This window comes from Macaca nemestrina, chromosome 1 (genome assembly GCF_043159975.1).
Source record: "Macaca nemestrina isolate mMacNem1 chromosome 1, mMacNem.hap1, whole genome shotgun sequence".
Classification (NCBI taxonomy): Eukaryota; Metazoa; Chordata; class Mammalia; order Primates; family Cercopithecidae; genus Macaca; species Macaca nemestrina.
The window spans coordinates 117,336,448-117,362,069 of NC_092125.1; the positions used below are offsets into that span (position 1 = coordinate 117,336,448).

Below are 25,622 nucleotides of genomic sequence, written 5' to 3' on the forward strand. Positions count from 1 at the left end.
GTGACCCTCCAAAGTTCATTAGCTGTTAAAAGGCTGAGTAGGGATTTGAGCTGTGAACCTTGTTTCATTTTATTCTAATGAGGACAGATTCTTCTGGTGTCAGCTGGGTTCAGCAGGGTGTCCCTGCACCCCTCGCCCAGTGGCTGGCAGAGGATTTTTAAGAAGAGAGGATGGAAGGCAGAAAAAAACAGGAGTAGAACATGAGGAAGTCTACCTTGGGGCTCCGTTTTGTTTCATGTTGCAGTGAGGAACAGAGGGTGAGCAACCACAGGCTGAGTTACCTCCCTGGAGTGATTGAACAATTCAGTAATGCATGAGTGTCATTCTGTATGTTTGAACTCCTCATTTGCTTATTGGCACCATAGTCCCTTATCTCTCTCCCTCTCGAGTTTCTTTCTCTTCTTTGACCTTTCTAGCCTCCTTATTTCATGCGTGCACATTCTTGTCTTTTTCCTCCTGCCTCTTCCCTCTTCGCCATTCGGACAGACTGTATCAGCGAATCCCTCTACAGTGTCGTATCTAACTTTTTTATTCATTGCATGATTTATTTTTAGCCTGAAACAACTGCATCCTAAAAATGGAGTTCCTAATGAGACAGAGGCTGAGCAGAGCTATGTAAGGTATCTGGGGCTTGGCCTCCCAGCCTCCCTAGCTTGGCTGTTTTTCTACTCTCGCGCGTGCGTGTGTGTGTGTGTGCGTGTGTGTGTGAGTGTGTGCGCCTCTGCTCTTTGTCCTGAGCCCACGATTCCAGAGCTGGCTGGACCCAAGGAGGTGAAGAGTCACTTCTCCGCCCCAGGAAGGGCAAAGAAGAGAGACAAAATCAGCCTGTCTGCTCCCTGCTTGGCTCAACAAGGCCTCTAATAGTCTTCTGTCCTTTCTTCTGCACACGGCATATTTGGGAACAAGAAACAAAAATTTTTCCAAATGAAGAGAACTCACTTGTTTATTGTGGGGGTTTATTTTCTGTCCTCTTGCAGGGCAGAAGAGGGGCTTAATTTCCCCACATATGATGGGAAGGACAGAGTGGTAAGTCTTTCCGAGAAGAACTTCAAGCAGGTTTTAAAGAAATATGACTTGCTCTGCCTCTACTACCACGAGCCGGTGTCTTCAGATAAGGTCGCGCAAAAACAGTTCCAACTGAAAGAAATCGTGCTTGAGGTAAGTAATCAAAGGGCGTGCTGTCCGCGCTGCCTCAGTGAGGTGCTGAGGGAATGCCTTTGGCCAGGGGTTGGGATATGGGAACGAGGATGCAGAGAATATATACTGAGGTCTGCTTTATTTTGGCCTCATGTGAATCAGATGCCCTTGTTGCATAGCTGGGGTGTGTGAACAATGAGGGGTGGGTCCTAACTCTTCAAATGAAGAGGACCAAACGTGCTACACTATGATGGGTCTGATGTAAAGTCTCTATGGCCCCCTTGACTTTTCAAGGGCCCTTGTCCCAGTCACTGTTTCCCAGATAGAATGCAGAAACTGTTGTTAAAACGGTTGGCTGAAATGAAATCCAGGGACTACTTGTGGATGTCACTCAGTGTGCCCACTCTGCTCCCTCAAATCTCCCTGTGATCCTGGAGAGACCAGAGTTACTTGACCTTGCCTCTCTCTGGGGGTCAGATGGAAAATATCACTAAATGACTCTCCTCTCTTGTGATTTGCTGTCAGTCAGCATTACAGAATGTAGTTGTGTGCAGATTTTCTGAGCGGCATATTCATTTATGTGATTTTTTTTTTTTTCCTCAGAAAGTTGTTGGTGTGACTTTAGGGCAGAGCTGAAGTCAGTTCTTATTTTATCCGCATTACATGGCCTGCCTGTTTGTAACCTGGCACTGGGGCCCATTTTCTAATCCTTTGCGAGTGCCCCAGAAACTATTCCTGCAGCTCCTCCTGGACAGCTTAAGGTGGCTTATACTTTAAGAGTGCCTGAGGGTGCCAAGAATGCTAGTGGGCACCAAGATGCCTCATCAGTCCCCATGCCTAGCCCAGGCGCAAACCTGTGAAAAGGATATTTGAGAATTACAGTTTATTAACCAGTGCAATCAGAGAACTCAGGTTGATGAAACAGTTTGATTAACAGAATTATCGTATAAAACCCATGTGGATTTGAATTTTTTCCAATTGAAACATTGACTGTCATAAAATCCAGCAAAACTATCCCAAATACATCAAAAATATATTTCCAACCTTGAGTGCTGAATGTGGAAGTTCAGTTCTCTCTGTGGGTTGCAAGAAAAGAGAAAGCAGGGATAGTTATTAAGACTTTATTCTATAGAAATGAGCAAATCACAGGCTGGAAAAGAACAGGACATAGAACTTAGCTGCTGCTTAGCCCATGAAACCAACACTTACATTGTATCTCCATTTCAAACTGCCATACTCAGTTATCAAGAGACATTGTTATGAAAACTTAATAGAAGGCATAAGGATTCTCCCCTATATGCTCATTGCTGTCCAGTTAGCCTAGAACTCCAAAAGATTGCCTTTGGTTGGCCAGTACAGTCAAGGACATTCATTTCTGATTCTAATTTTTTAAAAAGAAATCTCTTTCTATCATCTATCTATCTATCTATCTATCTATCTATCTATCTATCTATCTATCTATCTATCTATCTATCTCTAGCTCCCCCAAGTATATATGTCCCCAAAGACTATGCAAAATCATGAACAGGAACTTCCCCTGGGCTTACCATCCCTCCAGACACCTTTGATCCAAGAGTGCCCTTTCCACAGTTGGGTGCCAGCCCAGCAGAGACCGATAAGGAAAAGTTCACGACAGGAGTTAATTTGATGCCCCTAGGCTGCTAAAGCTGGAGTGAGGCATCATTAGGAGAAAAAGAACACAGAACTTGAAGTCAGGATATCCGGATTTAAGTTCTGGCTTTGTCTCTACTAGGCATAGGACGCAGGGCAAATTACGTAATTTCTCAGAGCCTCATTTTCTTATCTATAAATATAGAAAAATAATAACTATCATGCAGGCCTAAGAAATGATTAAATAATAATAATGTTAATTAAATGCTTACTAAGTACAGGGACTGTCCTAAGCACTTGGTATGTGTTAGCTTGCTTAATCCTTATTCTATTAAGTAGGTACAGTTACCAATTCCATTTTATAGATGGGGAAACTGAAGCAGAGAGGCTAAGTTGTCCAAGGTTACACAGCTACTGCAGATGAAGGCAGTACGTGATACCTATACTGCGCCTCTCCTGAAATCAGTGCGAAAATGCCCAAAGGGCTTCTGGGTAGACTGTTTAAGACGGTTTCAAGAGTCTTCCTTAAACAGAGTTGCTCAGCCTCTGGGCCCGGGTCTGATGATGCCAGCTGTACCACCAGCATGGCCGAGAAGTACATGGCCTGGAGGCACTGCTTATGCAAAAGTCCAAACCGAGGCGGAGGCCTGGGCTCCATTAGTGAAGGTGAGGAAGGGGCAGGCCTTTGTTGAGATACTTGTCAGGTGCAGCATCAAGGGAAAAAATGGCTCCAAGAAGTCCATGAGTGGAAAGAGTGAACACGTCTTTAAACTTTTGTCATCGTCAAAATAACTATTTTGTCCTCTTAATCCTCTAGACCCCACACTTGCACTAAGAAAAATAGTCTGCCAGCTTCCAGGGCTGTGGCTGTTAGGGGGTAGGGGGAAAAGAGGAGGTAGTTCCCAGTGTCCATCCATCAGGCAGTGTGGTCTCAGCCATGGGCAAATAGCTGGAGGGGAGGCGGCTCCCTTCCCCCTTGCAGCTTAAGGCAGCTTCTGACACTTTTTATTATAACTGACTATGACCCAGTACACACAGACACACACACACCAGAAACAAAAATTTCATGGAACTATACTTATTATTATTACCTGGGGAATTAAAAAAATTTTTTTCTATTTTTATCCCGTTCTCTTCTATTTCACTTTAAAAATCGATCTCAACCTATTAAGTTGATTTCGCTCTCCAGTGAGGAGTTGCCATCCCTAGGCTGAAACAGCTGAGGAATTTCTAGGACTTAGAAGCTCATAGCTCCTCACACTAGGGCCACCCCATTGTAAGAAACTCCAAGGGCGCTATGGCCAGTCACGTATATTTTGTCTGCATCTCTAAGGGATGTCAATGAAAAGAGCCAGAAACAGCTTCATCCACAGAGCCAGGAGGTCACTGCCTGATGAGGGGCACTTGAAATGCCATTCAATTAGTCATGCATGTGCCACCTACTTTATGTTGGGGTGCTGGGATAGATGCTGTGGATACAGGGAACATGAGACCCTCAAGTGGCTCACAGCTGAACACGGAAGAAAACACGCGAACTAAGAGCTACAGTGCAGGGAGGTTGCTGTAACAATAGAGCAACTTGTAAGTTTCTCGGGGAGAGTAGAGGAAAGAGGAAGAGCCAGAACTGGTTTGTGAAATGAGTAGGAATTACTGGTAAAACAGCACATATTCTGATGGCTCTCAAGTATTTTTCCACCTGCTAGCTTTTTCCTAAAATTTGGCCAAGAGGGCCTCATTTCTTTAGGGTAAGATTTTTGTCCCGACTTAGTCAAGGTCCTCTGGGAGAGGTAGACCTTTGAGATGTTGCCAGTCACTTACATCCCCTGAATCTGAATTTGTCGTGAGAACAGGACTTGACAAGGGGAAGAGGAGAAGGGGGAGAAGATAAGGTCTATGCAGCTTAGCAAGGAATAGGCAAGTTATATGACACCAGGAGGCAGCAAACTCAAACTTTGCTTTCCGGTCTGGCCAGAGTCCAGTTCTGGAGGGCCCAAGGGTCAGTGTATGATCCATAGTTCCATGCAGATGTTCTACACATGCTTGTTGAATGAGTGAATGAATGTTAGAGCTCAAAAGAACTGTGGAAGTCATCTAGGTTGCTCTGAACCCCTCATTTCATAGCTGTAACCCTGACTTAAACAGCTGGTAGTTCTGATTCCTGCTTGGCTTTCTTCATCAACAAAGTAGCATATACTCCCTTAGATTTCAGAGTATGTGAAAAAGAACTAAAAGGCAATAAAAGTCATCACACCAAAATAAACATGGATAATGTTCTGGTAGATTTCTTTCCAGTTTTTTTTTCTGTACATAAGTACACATTTTTCAATTCGGAATTCTACCATTTATACAGTTTTGTTTCCAGCTTTTCTTCACATCCGTATATTGTATTTCTATATTATTAAACAGTAATGTTAATACCAGCATAGTATTCCAGTGTATCATCATACATATTTTAAAAATAATTACCATATATTTGGATCCTGACATAATTTTTAGAGTTTTAAAAATCTTTATTTTTTCATTATTGTTTTAATGAACACTTCTTTTTGATTTCTGGCTAAAGTTTTCCATAAAATTGTTTTGCCATTTATATATTTTTTTCTTCCATAAATTATTTTTCTATGCCTTTTCTCATTTTTCTACTGGGATGTCAACACAAATTATAAAAGGAGTTGCAATTTTGCATGCTGTCTCTTGCAGCTTCCGCCAAGATAGTTAATTTAGTCACACCACAGTGGCCAACTTCCACTAGCATTACAGGACTCAGAGACAGAGGAGATGGTCAGGGAATTCAGTTTCTCCTTGTGGCTTTGTTTCCTGCTTCCTCTTTTTTCTTGAAACTGCTGTGCAAGCCGCTGCTCCTATCGTGTCCTATAAATATTGCCAGAGAAAAGTCCTTCAGCATCACCATTTCCCTGAGGTTGAAGTGCTTGAGAGATGGCATACTCTAACATGGGCTTCCAGATCAGATAGAGCTGGCTTCCTTATTTGCAAGGTGGAGATGACAGTGCTGTTGTGAGGATTGAATGAGGCTGCCCAGCAGGAGCATAGCTCTGGCACACAGAAGATACTTAACAAATGCTGGCTTCTTTCAGCCCACACTCACTATTTTGTCAGGATTCTAAACACAGTGCAACCAACCCCATCAGTTTACAAACTGAGGAAACCAGGCCTTGGGAGCTGGGGACTGGAAATGCATTGCCATCTTGCTTATTCCCAGCCAGTTTGATTCACTCCTCCTCTTACTGCTTATTCACTCCTCCTCTCTGGGGCTGGGAGGAGGAGTGACTTGCCGGTGGTCACAGGCCGCTCTCAATGTACCCCTGTTTGGCATTCCCTCTGCTCTCAAGGCTTTGCTGAGCCTGTGTCGGCTATGTTCAACCACCTCATCAATATCATTTATTAAATTAGGCTTTGCCCCATTTTCAGACATGGTTCAGTCTCACCTACTTCGAGAGGTGCTTCCAGTTTCCTTCTAATCCTTTCTATCTTACCCTTTGCCCCCATGGAGACATGGGTTGGATTTTTCCCTCTAGATTAGAAGCCTCATGAGAACAACCTGAGTGAAAATCAAACTTGGTAATAGGGGAAGCAAAAAGCAAAGCAAAGCAAAGCAAAACAAAAGCAAACTGAGCCAAGTTCACATTGGGCAAGGATCAAGAAACTGCTTGTAACTCAAAAACACAACTAAATGAATGCACTGGTCACACGACAACATGACAGGTGGAGCCCCAGCTGGCCAGGCATGAGCAACATGGCCTCCACATTGTGAATTCCTGAGCCCTCTACACATGGCATTTCCGTTCTGCCCAGCACCCAGCCTGGGATGAGGAATCGATTCCTTCTTCTTCCCCTTCTGCCTTAACACAGATCTTATCCCTAACTCCAAGACCTTTATCTTTTCCTCTACACCACTTCACTGCTAGGTGTCCGGCATTCCAACCTGAAAAAGAAGACAAGAAAAGGACAAAAGCCTTTTCCTGGTGAGCTTCACACTTACGTAGAAATAATTTTATGGCCACTTAAATCGTCTATAGAAGGAAAGGAGGAAAGAGACATGCAAAGACCTCAGAGCTCAGTTCTAGGACCTCTGGGCACTTTTCATTTTGTATTCACATGTTTCATAGTTAAAATTGATGCTATTAGCCATGTATCTGTGTTTTGGGTGGCAGGGTGGAGAGGGGGGAATAGCAACTAAGTAGACTAACCTGTAGCCAATATGCATTTACTGGATTAAGGAAAGCTATGGGGGATTTTTTTCAGGCAGCTAGAGAGTGTTTCAGAACATGAAAACCAGCATTGTAAATCCCTGAATAGAAATAATTCATTCACTTATCAAATTTTCATTGCTATTAACAGACACTCAATAATCTTTGCATGAGTAAATGAATGTATCAGTGAATGTATGGATAAAGAACAAGTAACACTTTCTGGATTGTGAACAGTAAAGCTTGGTTCATTCTTTAGGGTGAAATAGGTCCCTTGAGCAGGCAGAAAACCTGGAGTCTTGGCACAAAAATGGCCACGTTTTCTTGGAAGTTGAACCAGGTCGACCTGCTGGTCTTGTAGTTTTTCAACAGGCTGCAACTAGAGTTCAAGGTCTAAGGCTGCTCCCCTGTGTACCCTTGGTGGGGTTCTTCTGCTTTTCCTGCTTAAGAAGGTCTCACTGTAGCTCACCAATAGAGTCTGTTGGGATGCTCTGCTGCCATCCACACAGTGCCTGTCCAGGGGATCTCTCCTAAGCTATCTTGGGTATTAAATGGCAGGACCACTACCTAAAAATGCAAACCAATTTCCCATGCTGAAACATAGGTTACTTTCCAATAATTTTTAGATGATGACTCACACAAATTATCTATTAGGCCCTGTAGGGGAGAGGGATGCTGGTTTCATTGTCTATGACAGGATCAAGAATCATAATCCTGTGTGATGTAGGCCTCTGAGTTTTGCAGCTGTTTAGCGGATCTCTTGATGCTGCTGCTATCAGTCTGCCAGAGCCCCTACCAGACTGAGCTTCCTTCTTCCTTCAGGCCTCAGTCTCCTAAACTATCTGTATATCAATAAAAAGTAAACTTTAGCTGAGAGTGACTGCAGCCTCTTCAGGCTTTGCAATGTGCCCAGCATCATCATTGACAAGACTCATGTGCACTTTTTAAACACCTCCCCTCCCTCCTCCTCCTCTTCTTCCTCTTCCTCCTCCCCTTCTCCTTCTCCTCCTCCTCCTCCTTCTTCCTCTTCCTCTTCCGCTTCCTCTTCCTCTTCCGCTTCCTCTTCCTCTTCCGCTTCCTCTTACGCTTCCGCTTCTGCTTCTGCTTCTGCTTCTTATTCTTCTTCTTCTTCCTCCCCTTCACCCCCCGCAAGCTGGAGTGCAGTGCTATGATCTGAGCTCACTGCAACCTCCACCTTCTGGGTTCAAGCGATTATTCTGCCTCAGCCTTCTAAGTTGTTGGGATTACGGGTGCCCACCACCACACCCAGCTAATTTTCATATTTTTAGTAGTGACAGGGTTTCACCATGTTGGCCAGGCTGGTATACCACCATTTCTCTATATCCAATCTCAGATGAAGTATCAATGCTTGGGAAAACTGAAAGCAGAACACCTGAACTTCTCTTCCATTTACTCACTATACTGAGTAAGTCACACAGATTCACTTCATTACACTGATCTGTGAAATCTATATGTAAAATCATCTATAAAATCAACCATTAGTTCCTACCTCCATGCATTAGGAGAATTAAATGGAAACAGGTGAATAAGAATTTCTTATAAAATTATAAGAAGCTGTGAAAGAGTCAGGTATTATTATTTTTGTTATGTCAGTTACTACTGAAGAAATTCATCTATGTATTAATAGAATGACTAATTGAGTGCTTGAAGTATAGTGGGTGCTTATCAATGTGAATTTCCTTCACTAGTCACTTGAACTTTTGTACGTGTTCTTAGTTGATTGTAGTAGTTCTCAACTTTGGCCACACATTAGCACCACATAAGGAGTTTTAAAAAATACTGATTCCTGGGTCTCATCCCCACAGGTGCTGGTTTAATTGGTCATTGGGTAAAGGCTGATGTCCAGATGCTGCAATTTTTAAAAACTCTCTGAGTGCTGTTAAGATACAGCCAAGTTTGAAGGCTGCTCGAACCTTGATGCTTAAAATGTGAACCCCAAGGTTGAAAGCAGCCCAGCTACTTGGGAGGCTGAAACTAGAGGACTGCTTGAGGCCAGGAGTTTGAGTCTGCAGTGTGTTATGATTGTGCCTGTGAGTAGATACTGCACTCCCGCTTGAGCAACATAGTGAGACCTCATCTGAATAAAAAGGCAGACCCCAGACCAGTAGCAAATGGCATCACTTGGACCATCTTAAAAATGAAGAATCTCAGGCTCCATCCCAGAATCAAACTTAACACTTAAATGAGATCCCTGTGTGCTTTGTAGGCACGTTAAAGTTTTCAAAGCACTGCGACAGTCTATTGGGTTGGGAAAATTTTCCAGATGACCAGAATCATGTTGTTACCTGTTTGACCTTTGGACTATTCACTCTTCAGGATGGTGCTGGAACTGTCAGTATAGCTCTGATTTGGAGAGCTGCTGGGATGTTAAGTTGGTTCTAGGGGTGCAGGGATTCATATCTGCTTTGGGACTCAGCCAGGCCTCCCAGGGTTCTCCCACTGATCCATCACTCACACAGTCAGTAACTAATCCTTTGGACCTCCTTAAAAGGAAATGATCTGGGACTTGAGGAGTCTTACCCTATTTGAGATCTTTCTAGTTGAATTGCCTGGCTTTTTAAGAACAACTCAGAAGTTGGCCTTCTAACTATCCTTGGGTCAGGGTTCAGAGTTGACCTTCAGAAAGAGAAGACATGCATCTATTTGGTTGCTGTGGCACATTAGCCCTTTCCCCAAAAGAAATGACAAATCTAAGAACCCTGAAGGTAGATGGAAGTGGGGTATTAAGATGTTATGATGTTTTATGGGAAACCATGGGAAAATTTCTCAGAGAAAACTGGTGAGTATTTTGTAATATGAAACTAAGTCTGGGGAACGCCTAAATAGAAATATTTGCTCTTTCATTTATTCATGAAATATTCATCTTACTTGCTGTCTAAGTCTGCTTAGTGTTGCTATAACAGAATACCTGAGGCTAGATCATCTATAAAAAGAGGTTTACTTGGCTCATGATTCTAGTGGCTGGAAAGTTCAAGATTGGCAGCTGCATCTGGTGAAGGCCTTATGCTGCTTCAACTTATGGCAGAAAGCAGAAAGCAATAGATATTATAAGAAAGGAATCATGTTATGAGAGAGAAAGGATGGCAGAGAAACCAAGGAAGCCAGACCCTTTTAAACAACCTGTTCCCTCAGAAACTAATTTGTTCTCATTAAAACTCACTTACCCTTGAATGAGTGTGTTAATCTATTCATGAGGGGCCCACCCACATAACCCAAACACCTCTCACTAGACCCTACTGCTGAACACTACCATATTGGGAATAAAATTTCAATATGAGTTTTGATGGGGACAAACCACATCCAAATCATAGCACTTACAAAGATGCAGATGGAATGGTCTAGGGAAATGTTCCTCTTTTATTGATGATAAGAACTCACTTCCTTTAGGTCTATGTTTAAATGTCACCTTATCAAAGAAGTTATCTCCCTGACAGCCTTTGTAAATCACACTTTCCATGCATTCATTTTACCTCCTCTACCCTCCTCTATGCTTTTTCTACATAGTACTTGGCTGACCTATTGCACATTGTCTGACACCTCTTCTTTTAATACATTTGTGTTGCTATGAAAGAATACCTGAGGCTAGGTCATTTATAAAGAATAAAAGGTTTATTTGGCTCACAATTCTGATGTCTGAAAAAGTTGAAGATTGGGTGTCTGTATCTGGCTAGGGCCACAGGCTGCTTCCGCTCATGGCAGAAGGTGAAGAGGAGCTGGTGTGTGCAGATACCACACAGCACCAGAGGAAGCAAGAGAGACAGAAACAGAGAGAGAGAGAGAGAGAGAGAGAGAGAGAGAGAGAGAGAGAGAAGATGCAAGGCTGTTTTTAACAACCAGCTCTCAGGGAACTCTAGCAGGAACTAATAGAGTAAGAACTCACTCAGTCACTGCCCCACCCATGGAGGACATTAATCTATTCAAAAGGTGTTCACCTCCATGACCCCAAGACCTCCCATTAGGCCTCAACTCCAACATTGAGGACCAAATTTTAGCATGAGATTTGGAGGGAAAAACATCCAAACTACAGCACCCACTATAGAATGTGACATTCACAAAGGCAAGGACTTTGTTCTACTCATTGCTATACCCCAACACCTAAATCAGTGCCTGACTCAGTAGGTATTCAACAGTGTTTGTCGAATGAATGTTGAATGAAGAGAAGGGGAAGAAGGAGAAGGGAAAAGCACATATTATGAACTTACCATAAACCATGCCAATACGGGGCTTTACATATGTAATTTCATGTAATTCTTACAACATATTCTTATGTTACAGGCAGAGAAATGAGCCAGAGAGCTAAGTAAAAATTGCCTAAAGTCACAAAGCTATAAAACATTAGATCATGAAGCAGGGTTTGAACCCAAACCTATTTGGTTTCAAATGACATGCTCCTTCCAGTATGCCAAGGAGCAGCTGAAAGGGATTGCTTCATGTTTGTAAGCTGTGCCAACTTACGAAGGCACAGATGTCTTTAGTTTGTACTCTGGATTTTCACTTACACTTGAGCTGCATTAAATTGTACAACTAGACTATGTGTTGAACCTAAATGACTAGTGTGAGCCAATGGGCTGTTGCTTGGCACTTGGAATTTAATAAATGTTAGCTGGATGGATGGCTGGAGAGGGGAAGAAGGAAAATGTCAAGAATTAGAAATAAATTGCTTATACTGGAAATATACTTCTCCTTGATCTCTTTTTAAATTAAGTTAAATTTTTTAAAGTATTGAGTAGAATTGTAAAGAGGTTGAATTTGCCAGATTCAGGAACCTGCTTGTTACCCTTGCTTAATCCCACCAAAATATGGGTAAAATTGATTTTTTTTTAAACCATGGGACTCTCAGCCCAAAATATATATACACATGGGCAGAAACCTCCAAGCTTTATAAGGCTGACCCTTGTTCTAAACCTATTTAGCGCAGGCAAATATCCCAGTGGTTGCATTTCCAAACCCCAAGAGGGGAAGGCAAAATGAAGTTGCTGGAGTTGAGTGAATCTGCAGATGGAGCCGCGTGGAAACACTGGGCAGCGAATAGCAACACACACAGGATTCAGGTATTTTTTCCAACTGTTCATTGCCCGATAATGGCAATCTCCAAATTCACACCTGCTCCACTCTGAAAAATTAGATGAGGTCAGGCTTATTTTGGTTTGGCTTGGAGAACGAAGCCTCTCATAGAGCCCATACTCTCTCAGGAGGTGCTCACTTTTAAATTGCAGTTCTCTGTGAAGCCCGAGTGCTGCTGAATTCTGTGTGGAGGGTTGCTGGGCACATATCGGTAATACAGGGGATCCTTGGAGTGAGATGGTAAAAGCACAGAGATGCTAGTTGTAAAAGCATGGATTGAGTTGATTACAGTTAAATATTTCCTTCCACCCATGGAATTATAAGAAAATAGAGGTTTCATGAACTGGAAAATATACTGTTGATTCAGAAGTTTTTAGACCATTGGAACCTTCTCTCATTACTCCTATCTCCAAAGCCCCCGGTATTGCACAAGCCCAAACAGGACACCTATTCATCACATTCCTGAGGTAGACTTCCTCCCAAAGGTATAAGTTTTTATTTTTTATTATTTATTTATTTATTTTGAGATGGAGTCTCGCTCTGTCACCCAGGCTCCCAGGCTGGAGTGCAGTGGCATGATCTTGGCTCACTGCAACCTCTGCCCCCCGGAGTCAAGCGATTCTTCTGCCTCAGCCTCACGAGTAGCTGAGACTACAGGCATGTGCCACCATGCCCAGCTAATTTTTGTATTTTAGTAGATATGGGGTTTCGTCATGTTGGCTGTGCTGGTCTCGAACTCCTGACCTCAGGTGATCTGCCTGCCTCAGCCTCCCAAAGTGCTGGAATTACAGGCACGTGCCACCATGCCCGGCCCCCAAAGTTATACATTTTAAAATGGGGGCATGAGATACCATGAAAGTCACCACTGCAGTTATATTATAAGGGCTATTATGATATAAGGCAGTAAAATTAAAAGTAAGAAAATCTGATTCCAAATCATAAGATTTTTCTTTACTCAGTAGCCCTACTCTGTGGCAGTTTGAGCTTTACAGGTTGGTGCAGAATGTTTTTGCATAATTGTCAGCTTAGCTTTAGTGCGCATTCAAAATGACTTGTTCCACCTAGAAAGCCAGCCCCCTGAAGAACTGAGCCTGTTCAAGGAAGCCTCTAAGGCTTCCCTTTTTACAAACTGGATGTGGTAGGCCAGAATTATCCAGCTAAGCTGTTTCTGTTTGGACAGCCATGAAGGAAAGGGGCCAGTGCAGCATCTTGCAATGTGATGGGCTGGGCAGGCCAGAGCCGCTTCTGTGTGCCCAGGGTGCCAGTTCCAGGAGCTCCCTCCTGCTGTCCAGGTGCCCCAAGCCAGACAGGCCTCTCCTCACCATCTGCCGTGAGCTGGGTGGCCAGGAGACCTAACAAGTACTCCCTCACATGATCACCTGCTTCTACCTACACAGCACACACAATTACTCTGGCCCTGGATATCTAACTGTTAGCCAGACCACACACCTCTGATTTATGAAGGGAGTGAAGCCTCCTCCAGACACAGAAGTAGTGAATGCAACACATAAATGACTACTGGCAGTAGCACCTAGCAGTGTGAGATGCACAGGCTTTGGAGTCAGAGCCAGCTGGGATTGAGTCCTTGCACTAGCTGTGTGACTGTAGGCGGGTCACTTAGCTCCACAAGGCTGAGTGCTTCCTCTATAAAATCTAAGCCAGAGGCCAGGCAGGGTGGCTCACGCCTGTAATCACAGCACTTTGGGAGGCCGAGGTGGGCGGATCAAGAAGTCAGGAGATTGAGGTCATCCTGGCTAACGCAGTGAAACCCCGTCTCCACTAAAAATACAAAAAAATTAGCCGGGTGTGGTGGCGGGCACCTGTAGTCCCAGCTACTCGGGAGGCTGAGGCAGGAGAATGGCGTGAACCCGGGAGGCGGAGCTTGCAGTGAGCAGAGATCGCGCCACTGCACTCCGGCCTGGGCAACAGAGCGAGACTCCATCTCAAAACAAAAAACAAAACAAGAAAAATCTAAGCCACAGTACCCTCCTCGTAGGGGTTTTAAGAAGACAAAACAGGTAATATGTGTAAAGTGATGGGCACATGCTTGGTGCTTAGTAATGGGCTGTTCCTGAAATCGTTGTGTATGTGAAAGCACATTGAAAACTGCCATTCTTGGGAAAACACAAGTTAGTTTTCCATGGCATTTGCTGTCATTAGCAGATGCTATCAAAGTAAACACTAGTCAGACATTTCAGAAAGTTCAGCCAAGCAGGAGCAGGTTCCTCTTCTGTTTTTCAATGTGTGCTGTGGAAGCAATAAGTCAAAGATCTCCTCATTCAATCATTAGTTTACATTTATGAGGCCTCTCCATGAGAGGAAGCACCCCATCCGCTTTTTAAAATGAGGTGTATCGACCTTCACTGAAGGACAGTTTAAAAGGGGATGATCTCTCTGGCCCCAGAAAGCAATGAGTATCATGTGGAACTTTTTTCCAAGGAGAGTTGGAGGGAGGGGCTACCAGAGGAGGTCAGGGCCTAGGCTTCCAGACTGCATTTTCACAGGCACTGGGGCACAGAATTCTGTTGAGAAAAATTGGAAAAGGGCATGGCCTTGCCCCACGTCAGACAAATTCACTCTTTAAAAATTCCATTGCAATAATGTTTTTAGATAAAACAAAACAAACCTGGCCTTCAGGGACAGTCTCCCTCAGTCTGTCAGTTTGGACATGGCAAAATGCTCCACAATAAAAGGCTGTGATTTTGTGTTAGAGACTGGTAGGGCCACGGCTCTCAATGTGTGGGCCCGAGACCGGCAGCCTCAGCAGCCCCTGGGACCCGGGCAGAAATGCAAATTCTTGTGTCCCCTCCCAGACCTGCTGAATCAGAAACTCTGGGGTGGGCCCAGCAATCTCTTTTTACTGGCTGCCCCTCCAGGGAATGCTGATGTACACCCAGGTTCTAAAACCACTGACTTAGTGTAGTGGGGTTTGCCCTGTAATTAATTGGTAGGGAACTTTCACTATGTCCTTGTATACATGTTACTCCTGTGAGATTGGATCTCAGTTTTTTAGATAAGGAAATGGAAGATCAGTTAAGTTGTGACTTGCCCAGAGTCTCACAGCTGGTAAGTTGCAAAGCCAGGATTTGGGCCCAGGTCCCTTGGAGGCCCAGGTATAGGAACAAAATGTGATTGATGAAAGTTTGGGCTCTGGAGACAGAGTGTCAGGGTTGAAATCCTAGCTGGGTCGCTTAAGCGCTGCGTGTCCCCAGGCAAGTTGGTTAACCACTCTGTGCCTCTGTTTTCTCATCTGCAAGCCTCTGCCTCATGAGGGTTTTGTAGAGATTCAATAAGATAATTCTTGTAAGGCAGGTGGAGCAATAGCTGGCATATAGTAAACACCCAGTAAGTGCTATTTTTTTTAATATTGTTGTTGTTACATAGCCTCTCAGAATTGTGGGGTGGAAAAAATACATAGCATCTTCCCTTGGTCTTTTCCTTGACATTGACCAACGTGATCGTCCAAAATGCCAATAAAAACAATCAACAGCCTCCCTCTCCCCGAAGGCTCTTTCAGAGGCCACCTATCCCAGCCCTAAAGAGGCCCCCGATACTCGCTTGAATCCCACAGAATAGCTGTCCCTTCATTGAGCCAGCCTCCTTCGTGAACACCATCACATGCCAGCTGCCCAGCTATACATAGCTCAGGCCTACTTTGAGGGCGGCAGAAAGTGACAGGAGATTACCGGAGAGAAACGTCAGCTCTCTGGTTTCAGGGGAGGACACACAGTTGTTGAATTGCTTGACATGTTGCCAGATGGCATGAGGGACAGTGGGTATGAACAGCCGTGTGGCTCTTGGCTTACATGAAGAGAGAGCAGGGTTACAGCCAGGGCGTTTTTAATGACTGGCTTGAGGGACATTCACTTGGAGCAGAGATCTGTGACATTTTCCCCGAGGCTCAACTTCTTTTTCAGATTCTTGGCCCTGCAGAAAGTAATCTCCACCTACCTCCCTTCAACAAGTAACCACCTCCTTTCTCTTTATGACCCGCCACCTCCCCACCCTCCCTCTGACTGTGTAGTAAATTAGTCCTTGTCCTCTACAAAGACAGTTCTTGGGCAATGGTATAAATGTGACTTTCTTCCTGTCTTTCCCTGGATTCGAGCTGGTAAGTCCTATGAAGAGACTGCATTGGGTGGGGTCTTTTTGGAGGTATTGGATGTGCTGCCCTGGGAGCCCCAGGGGCAGTCACGCAGCACAGGGTGTCCCTCTCGCTTCTGTGTGACTCCTTCATTAAGCGAACCACACCTGCTGTAACATGTCCTTGTCACCCACCCCGTGGTTTAACTCCCAGTGCTTTGGCTTCTGTCCCAGCTCTTCTCTAAAAGGTCACCCGTGACTTACCAGTCCTGAGATGAGAGGCCTCATGGGGGTCCTACCCCTCCTTGACTCCCTGCAACATTTGATATGACCACCCGCTCCTTTGTGACTCTAGAGTCATGACACCAGGATCCTTTCTCTCCCCACATTTCTCCCATGGCTCCACTCTGCCTCCAGGGTAGGTGTCTTGCTCTTCCTTCTGAGACAGCCAGCACTTGACCTTGTGGCTTTCTCTCACACTCATCTCCCAAAGATGGCACCTGTCCTCAAGCCTTCACTTCTCATACAGGACTTCTCCCCTGAGCCCTAGATCAGCACCTCCGGGTCTGGGCTGGACTGCCGTGACCGTGAACTCTCTGGGTCTGAATCCATGCTGAGAAGCTTCCCCAGTTCTGTCATGCCCTCCTGCCATCATTGTGTGTCCTCCACTTTGTTTCCTCATGGGAGACCCTCCAACCATCGTGCCTCCTCCCTCTTCTTTGATCTCTCTCCATTCTCTCTCCAAAGCCAAAGGAAGACTTACCAGGTCTGACTGATTCTCAACTTGTACCATCACCTGCTCAAGTCACTTTTTCTCCCACTGACACTGTCTTGGTCTGAGATCAGAGACATCTCCCATGCAGGCTAGGACATCAGCCTCCCAACTGTGGCCATTCCTTTCCACTCTCCTTTCTGTCTCCTCTACGCACTCAGATCCACTCTTGCCAAACACAACTTAGTCATATCACTCTCCTACTCAGACAACCCCAAATCAGAGCTTCCAGTCCTAGTAGTTAAATCCTTCACACTTTTTTTCTAGTGTGATTTTAACACAGGACGTCTTTCATCGCCCCGAATAAGCCCACTGCTCAAGTAGGTCAGCCTGTTCTCCTGCACACTCCTGCACATTCCCACCTGCAAACCTTTGCTTATACCACTTCTTCCTCCTGGGATGCCCTTGCAGCCCCCCTCCACCTATCCACACACTCCTCCTCCAAGGTCTAGCTGGCATCCCCTTTTCTAAGCAGCCTCCCTCTTCATTCATTCATTTACTGAAGAAACTACTGGTTTTGTTTTTTGTTTTGAAATCTGTTCTGTTCAGGTATTATGGTAGGTGCTAGAGATGGCATGGGAGAAAAACAGACATGGACATAGAGCTTATACGCTACAGCATGGACAATTGCTAGACAAAGAATCATATAAATTAATGTGCACTTGCAACTGCGAAATGGTTGCAAAGGAAAAGCACAGGGTGCTATGATCAAGGGTAAAAAGGGAAAAATTGAGATTGGGAGTCAGGGAATGCCTTTGAGGAACTGACTTTTAAATGTAGACTTCAAGGAAAGTAGAAACCAGCAAACAGACAGGGAAAAGGAATTCTATTTGGAGTGAAGGGTGTGTGTAGAAGCAGAGCATGTGTTGGTGCCTTTGTGTGAATTAGAACAAGGCATCCACGTCCCTGCAAGCAGCTGAATCTTCAACTGGCCTAGAGCTTGAGAGCACAGCTGAAGGAGGTGATCCTGTGCAAAGACCTGAACAAGCTTGGTGTTTTGAGAAGCTGAAGACAATTGTATTAAGTAAGAAACAGAGTGACCCCAGATGAGGCTGGAGACAGGTGGGACAAAGAGTGCAGGACATTCGTGGCCATGTTAGGGATTTAGGTTCATCCTGAGTGCATGGAAATTTAATACACAGTATTCATCACAACCCACTAGGCTCTGCAGGATTTGACCTCCCAGTTCGCAAACTTTCTAAATCTTCATAGCTCTTTTTTTGTCCTACTCCTGTAGCACCTAGAGTTTTTTTTTTTTTTTTTTTTTCTTTTTTTTTTTTTTTTTTAAAGACAGAATCTAGCTCTGTCTCTCAGGCTGGAGTGCAGTGGTGTGATCTCGGCTCACTACAAGCTCCGCCTCTCAGGTTCACGCCATTCTTCTGCCTCAGCCTCCCAAGTGGCTGGGACTACAAGCACCGGCCACCACACCTCGCCATTTTTTATGTATTTTTCTTAGTAGAGACAGGATTTCACCTTGTTAGCTAGGATGGTCTTGATCTCCTGACCTTGTGATCCTCCTGCCTTGGCCTCCCAAAGTGCTGGGATTACAGGCGTGAGCCACCGCGCCTGGCCCTAGAGCTATTTTTTTAAATGAATTTCCTCCCTCATTAAATCACAAGGTCCCTGGAGCTGACATGTGTCTTACTCATTTTTGTTAAAACAGTAGGTTCTCAATTAATAATTGTTCTCTTTCCATTGTAATACTTTACACTATGGTATTTCTGAATTGGAACAAGATCCAGAACCCTAGCCAGCTGTCATAATATTAAGAAGAAAATCTAATGTTTACTAAGCACTTACTGCATGCCAAGAACTGTGCCAAGCACTTTACATGCATTCAGTTAAATCATCAAAACAGTCCCATTGAATAGATATTGGTATTGTCCACTTTTTACACTGGAGTCACAGCACAGGCTTGTGGACAAGTCAAAAATCCAGGTCTCTGATTCCAAGCCCTGTGCACTTAACAACTGGGCCATAGTATCCATGAGTCATTTATTCTTTCGAAGATGAGATCTACTTGGATCCACCCTGTCATTACAGGGGTAACAGTGATGCAATAAATACCTACAGGATACAATCTTTTAACAAGAGTAAAGCTATATTATAAATATCCTCTTCTTTCCTATTGAATTATGCATATTATTTACATAGAACTTTTTAGGCTGTGTGCAGTGGCTCATGCCTGTAATCCCAACAATTTGGGAGGCCAAAGTGGGAGGATCACTTGAGCCCAGGAGCTGAAGACTAGCCCTGGCAACAAAGCAAGATCCTGTCTTGACAAAACTTAGAAAATTAGCCAAGCGTGGTGGTGCAGGCCTGTATTCCCAGCTACTCAGGGAGCTGAAGTGGGAGGATTGCTTGAACCTGGGAGGTCAAGGCTTCAGTGAGCCGTGATTGTGCCACTGCACTGCAGCCTGGGCAAAGGAGTGAGACCAGGTCCCAAAACAAAACAAAACCTTAAGGACCTTAAAATAACTTTTAAAAAACGTTTTTTGTAATCAATAGAATCAGCAATGATTAAAGCAAATCCTAATGTTTCTAGGAAGAATGAGCACTGACCAATGCCCAGAGGCTGAATATAACCAACCGATAAGAGACAACCCCATTCACTAGGATGGACTGTCTAAGAGGTAACTAACCAAACAAACAAAACCAGCAGAGAAACAGTTGTACATCAACAGGAGAAAATTGCAAACCTATCTGAAAAGCGTGTACTAGTTGTCTGGGAATTTAGGAGATATATTGACTCTGCTTTTTTTTCTCATGTATGTAACTCTTTGTCACTGTATTTGATGACAATTGCCTCTAACTCCTTGGCTTACAATGCCCTTGAACTTGTGAAGTACTTGGACCAATCCACCCATTCATCCACAAGTATGCTGAGTGTCTCCAAGAAACGGCAAGATACAAAAGAAGCACACAAGAGGGTCCTTCTTCTTATAGAGGAAAGAGTCACAATATAGAGACTATACACAACTCTAATGATTACACAATAAGTGCCAGAGTACTATGCCCTTGTGAGGGGCTTTTGGAGTTCCAGAGAGGAGAATGGAGTGAAAGATGAACTGGAGCTGGGCTCTGCAGCCAAGGGTGGCCAGGGCTGGCAGTGATCTGAGAATGCAGTGAGACTAGGCTGCAGGAGAGAAGGGAACATGTGAGCTGGAGATTTAGGGCCAAAGCAAAGGTGGAGGTGAGGCCAACCCAAATGTGAGAGGTAGACAGACTCCTGCCTGCCCCACTGGCCCAGCAGAGGCTCCTGGCTGCCGTGTCAGGAGTCACCTAGAAGGTCCCAGAATTTTACCACAGCCATTCTCCCCTTCCCAGTCTCATTGCTCTCTCAAGTGCTGCCAGCCCCGGCACCCTTGGCTCCCATGAAGGAGACTTGCTAGGACTGACAGCAGTGATGACAGAACTCAAGTAGGCAGACTTTGGGTCTTGTCAGCATGGGAGGCAAGAGTGATGGGAGTTCTGGAGGGATTTTGACTAAGGGTGCTGAAGAGGAGGTGGGAAAGTCTCAGCTAGGCATGGGATCCTGGCCCATGTGTTGTTGCCTGCTCTGTCTCTCCATCTATAGCACAGGACAGTGATTGACTGTGTTTAGTTAACCAGGGAATCAGGAAAAAAGATTAGAGTTCATTTGAGATAGCACCTCCCACTCATAAATCTTCAAAAATCACATATAAATATCCATAAGATAACCAGAAGGCCATGCTTTACATGCCTATGAGAGGCACACATTTGGATCTGCCTAAAACCAGATAAAACATGGTAGTGCATACCTAGGAGAGATCAGAGTTAAATTCTCTGTTTAATTCTCAGAGTTCATTTCTTATTTTGTGTCATTGGTTATTCTTACTATTAGGAATACTTCTCTCCTATGCCAAAGGTAGAGGGGCTTAAAGAGCCAAGCAGTTAGAAGAGCACTGTGTCATGTCACTTTGGGTGTGCTGACAACCATTTATAGCAGTGTTTTCCAGTGTGTGGTTTGAGATCTGCTGTGTTAGAATAATGGGGTGTGGTAGTGTGGTTTATAAAAATGTAGATTCCTGAGCCCCACCCAGGTCTATTTTCTACTCTCTTGTGCTGAGGCCCAGGAAGCCCCACTTTAGTCCCTGAGTGATTCTTATGCACACTGAAGTTTACGAACCACTGTCAGAGGCTCACGTACTAGGAGTAAGAAAACTTACGATACCACAAAGCCATGAGGTCCCATCCTTACTGACTCTGAATGATATACAAGGGAACATTTAACTTAAGATTTTGACAGCACTAAATAGAACACAGGGGGCTTATGTTGGAAACCAGAAAAGTCATTAAAAAATGACCTTGTCTAATAGATTAAATGCAATAGAGTGAAGCCAAGTGACTTGCAGAAAGTTTGGTCTGTTTAGGCACTGCAGAAAATCTCGAGATGAGTCATGCATAAACACTGATGATGCCTTTCATCCTAAGTTTTGCCTAGTTCCAGCCAAAATAAAATAAATAAGAGAAAACTGAATGAGGGGTGGGGGTGGGGGTTGGCTCATTTGCTACCTGCCATTCTACACCCACCTGCCAGGCCCCAACCACCAGAGGTACTCCTCGGAGCTGCTCTTGGTGCTTCTGCTCACAATCCTTGCTCTTCAAGGAATGGAAATGGTTAGAGACCAGAGAGAAAGAAAGAGGCTGGGAACAGATGAAAAAGTCTGGGAGGGAAGAATGAATATGCAAAGAAAAACCTCAAGATGTTCAGAAGAGGAGCTCTGAAGGAGAAGACACAGATACTGGGAACAATGAAAGGAAGACATAAAAATGAAGAAGATATGAAAGAAACAAACATAGAAAAGAAAGTAGAGGGATTCATAGTATGAGTTGTAGAGCCAAACAGACCCAGGGTCAAACCATCAAGAAGACAATAAATCCTAAAGGTTTCTGGACCAAAAAATAGAACTGCAAAATACGCAAAGCAAAAACTGATAGAAGTGAAAGGAAAAATGAATGAAACTCTAAGATTGGGAAACAAACAAAAAATTTAAGAAAACAAGATGTTCTTATCACTCCTATTCAAGATAGTGCTAGAAGTTCTCACCAGTGCAGTAAAGAAACACAAATAAAATGGCATGCAGATTAAAAAGGAAGAAGTTATTTGCAGGTGACAAAATTGTCTACCTAGAAAAATCCCAAGGAATCTACAAAACAAAAACCTCTTAGAACTAATAAGTGAGTTTAGCATTAACATTAACAAATTAATTGTATATCTATAAACTAGCAATAAACACATGGACATGAAAATTAAAAATACAAAACCATTTACAGTAGCTGAAATGATTTAACTGATTAGATATAAATCTAACAAAACTTGTGCAAGACTTGTAGGCTGAAAACTATGCAATGTTGATGAAAGAAACCAAAGAAGATCAAATAAATGGAGAGACATACCATATTCATGAATTGGAAGACTCAACATAGTAAATATGTCACTCTTCCCAAGTTGATACACAAGTTGATTAAATTGATTTAATGCAATTCCTACCAAAATTCTTGTAAGATTTTTTTGTATGTATAAACAAGATTATTCTGAAGTTTATATAAAAATGCTGAAGGACTAGTATAGTTAAAGCAATTTACAAAAAAAAAGGAATAAAGTGAAAAGAGATAGTCTACCTGCTTTCAGGTATACTTGATCCTAGCTACTGCAATCAAGACTATGTGGTGTTGGCAGAGGAACAGACATATAGAGCAATGGAACAGAATCAAGAAACCACAAATAGACCCACATTAATATGCCAACCGATTTTTGACAAAGGAACAAAAGCAATTGAATGGATGAAAGACAGCCTTTTCACCAAAAAGTGTCAGAACAGTTGGACATCTATTGGCAAAAAGAGAAAAAGGAACCTCAACCTATTTTAAATTTGACTCAAAGTGAATCATGAACTTAAATGTAAAATGAAGAGCCATAAAACTTTTAGAAAAAAATAGGAGAATTCAGGATCTGAGGCTAGACAAAGAGTTCTTGGACTTAACATCAAAAGCACAATCCCTGAATGAAAAAAGTGATCAACTGGACTTCATCAAAACTGAAAATGTTTGTTCTGTGAAAGATCCTATTAAGAAGATGAAATGATTAGGATATTGAATGTTCTCAACACAAGAAAGTGATAAATATTTGAAATGATAGGCATGCTAATTACCCTGCTCACTATACATTATATGAATAAAAAAATCACTGTGTACCCTATGGATATGTACAATTATTATTTGTCAAATAGAAAAAGAAGATGAAATGACACACATACAGAGTAAAAAAAATACTTGTAAACCATATATCTGAAAAAGGACTGATATTAAAAAAAACTCTCAAAATTCAACAACCAAAAAGCAATCCAGTTGAAAAATGAGCAAAAGATGTGAACAGGCATTTCATAGAAGAGAACATACATACAACAAATAAGCACATTTTAAAATGCTCAACATTATTAGCCATTAGGAAAATACATATTGAAACCACAATGAGATAGCACTGCATACCTGTCAGAATGACTAAAATGAAAAATGGTTATGCTACCAAGTCCTGACAAAGACGTGGAAAAATTGGATTATTCATACCTTGCTCATGGGAAGGTAAAATAATACAGCTACTCTGAAAAATAGTTTGGCAGCTTCATTTAAACACTAAACATGTAACTACCACACAACCCAGTAATTGTACTATTAGACATTTATCTCAGAGAAATTGAGACTAATATTTAACTCAAAAACCTATACACAAAAGTTTATAGCAGCTCTCTTCATACTAGCCAATAACTGAGAACGACACACATATCCTTTAACGAGTGAACGATTGAACAAGCTGTGGTACATTCATACCATACATTGCACTCAGCAATAATAAAAAAAAAAACAACAGCGTATTGATACATGCAACAACCTAGACAAATCTCTACATAATTATGCTGAGTGAAAAAAGTCAGTCTCAAAAGGTTACATGCTATATAATTCCATTTACACAACATTCTTGAAATGACAAAATTATAGGAATGGAGAACAAATTAGTGGTTGGGGATGGGGACACGAAGCAGTGGGTGTGACCGTGAAGGGCAACAGAGGGATCCTTGTGGTGATGGAAATGTTCTGTATCTTAACTGTATCAATGTCAGTACACAATTTGTGACATCGTACCTCCGTACCTCCATTTTGCAAGATGTTACTGTTGAGGGAAACTGGATAAAATGTACAAGATATCTGTATTATTTCTCACAACTACTGCATGTTAATCTACAATTATCTTTTTTTTAAAGTTCAACTAAAAAAAGTAGTATGAGTATTTCATGATCTGTCTGGTAGCATCTCCATTCTGTTTCTGTTTCAAGTCCCTATTCAAACAGATGGCAAGAATTAGGTCTCAGTCCTGAAGTAAGCAAGTATTCACTACTTGCTCACTCTGCGTTTCAGGAAGCTTAACATAATGCCAATCTTGTGCTTGGTGTCATCATCTATGCTGGTGTCTACCCAGAGAAGTTTTCAGCTACCTGTCCATCTAGGACACTGCTGCATCCTCCTGGCCTTTGAAGCCAAACCCCTGACCCCCGATACTCTACAAGTCTTAGTGTGCTTCAGGGAACCTTGAGAAGACATCTCAGGTCTATTCACCCAATGGGCATTCCTACTTCACAAGCCCAGGAGTGGGGGAATTGAGGGCAATGCTTGGATATCGAGGACATAGGCCTCCTTTTTTCTTAGGTCCTCTTGTGTTCCCACTCTACCCCAGGTACATTTGGCAGCTAGAGAAAGGCTCAGGGTCCCTCGTCAGGCACCCATGCTTCCTTCCTGATTCTTCTTTCTCTTGATCCAGGTTTTATCTACTCTGAGGGCAGAAACTGGTATGTGACAGTGGATATACTCTTCCAAATTTTCTCTCTTAGGTTTGCTCCTCAGATTTTCCCTCCTTGATTCTCAGCATTCTTCTGAATCATCCTTCTCCTGAAGGGACAACAGTACATTTCCTCTGCTGCTGCTCGACTTGGTCACATAGTAACAGAAAGTATAGAGGAAAACCCTTCTGTTGATACAAGAGGATAGTAATTCTGTAATATTTTGTACCATCTTTCTGCCCTTAGCACACTCATCTTTCCATTGTTTCTTCAGCTTGTGGCCCAGGTCCTTGAACACAAAGCTATAGGCTTTGTGATGGTGGATGCCAAGAAAGAAGCCAAGCTTGCCAAGAAACTGGGTAAGTGTGATTTTTGAGATACTGTATGAGGGAAAGAAAGGAATGCGTCTTGCAAAAGGAAAAGTCCAGTTGCAATTATTCTTGCATAAGTAGATTCTCTTTTAAAATATATAAAATGATCCTGCATACCTTCATCTTTGGTTGGAGAAGCGTTTCATAAAAGTAAATATAGGCCTGAATTGAATAATTTCACATTAATCATGTAAGAGATTGTTGTATCAGTACAATGAGGAGGGTTTCCTCCTGGAGAAACTAATGCTAAAGAGTTAAGTTTTTATTTTTAGATTCTAAAGCAAGCTAAAAGGCCAGCTTCTCTTAGCTCACCACTGTGGTGATCTCTCTGAGAGAGTTAAAAATTCTCTTCTTTCATCACATATTATTTCGTTGCCTTGCAGCTGAAGCAGCCAACAAAAGATAGCATTAATAGTAATAATGCCAGGGTAACAGTGCTTTTTAAATTTAAGGCTAAACCCCAGCTGGGCATTATCACCAAGGATGAGAGGGAGGACAT

At 43.0% G+C, this 25,622-nt stretch overlaps 1 protein-coding gene across 1 annotated transcript in view; it reads left to right on the plus strand.

Annotated features, from left to right (window-relative positions):
- Positions 1 to 699: 699 nt before the first annotated feature.
- Positions 700 to 25,622, plus strand: part of LOC105479135 (calsequestrin 2) — a 69,627-nt gene continuing 44,704 nt past the window's right edge. Inside the window, exons 1-2 of the mRNA XM_011736946.2 lie at positions 700 to 1,158; positions 25,027 to 25,111. Coding sequence (XP_011735248.2) covers positions 925 to 1,158; positions 25,027 to 25,111 — 319 coding nt within the window. The 5' untranslated portion in view covers positions 700 to 924. The remainder of the gene's footprint in view (positions 1,159 to 25,026; positions 25,112 to 25,622) is intronic.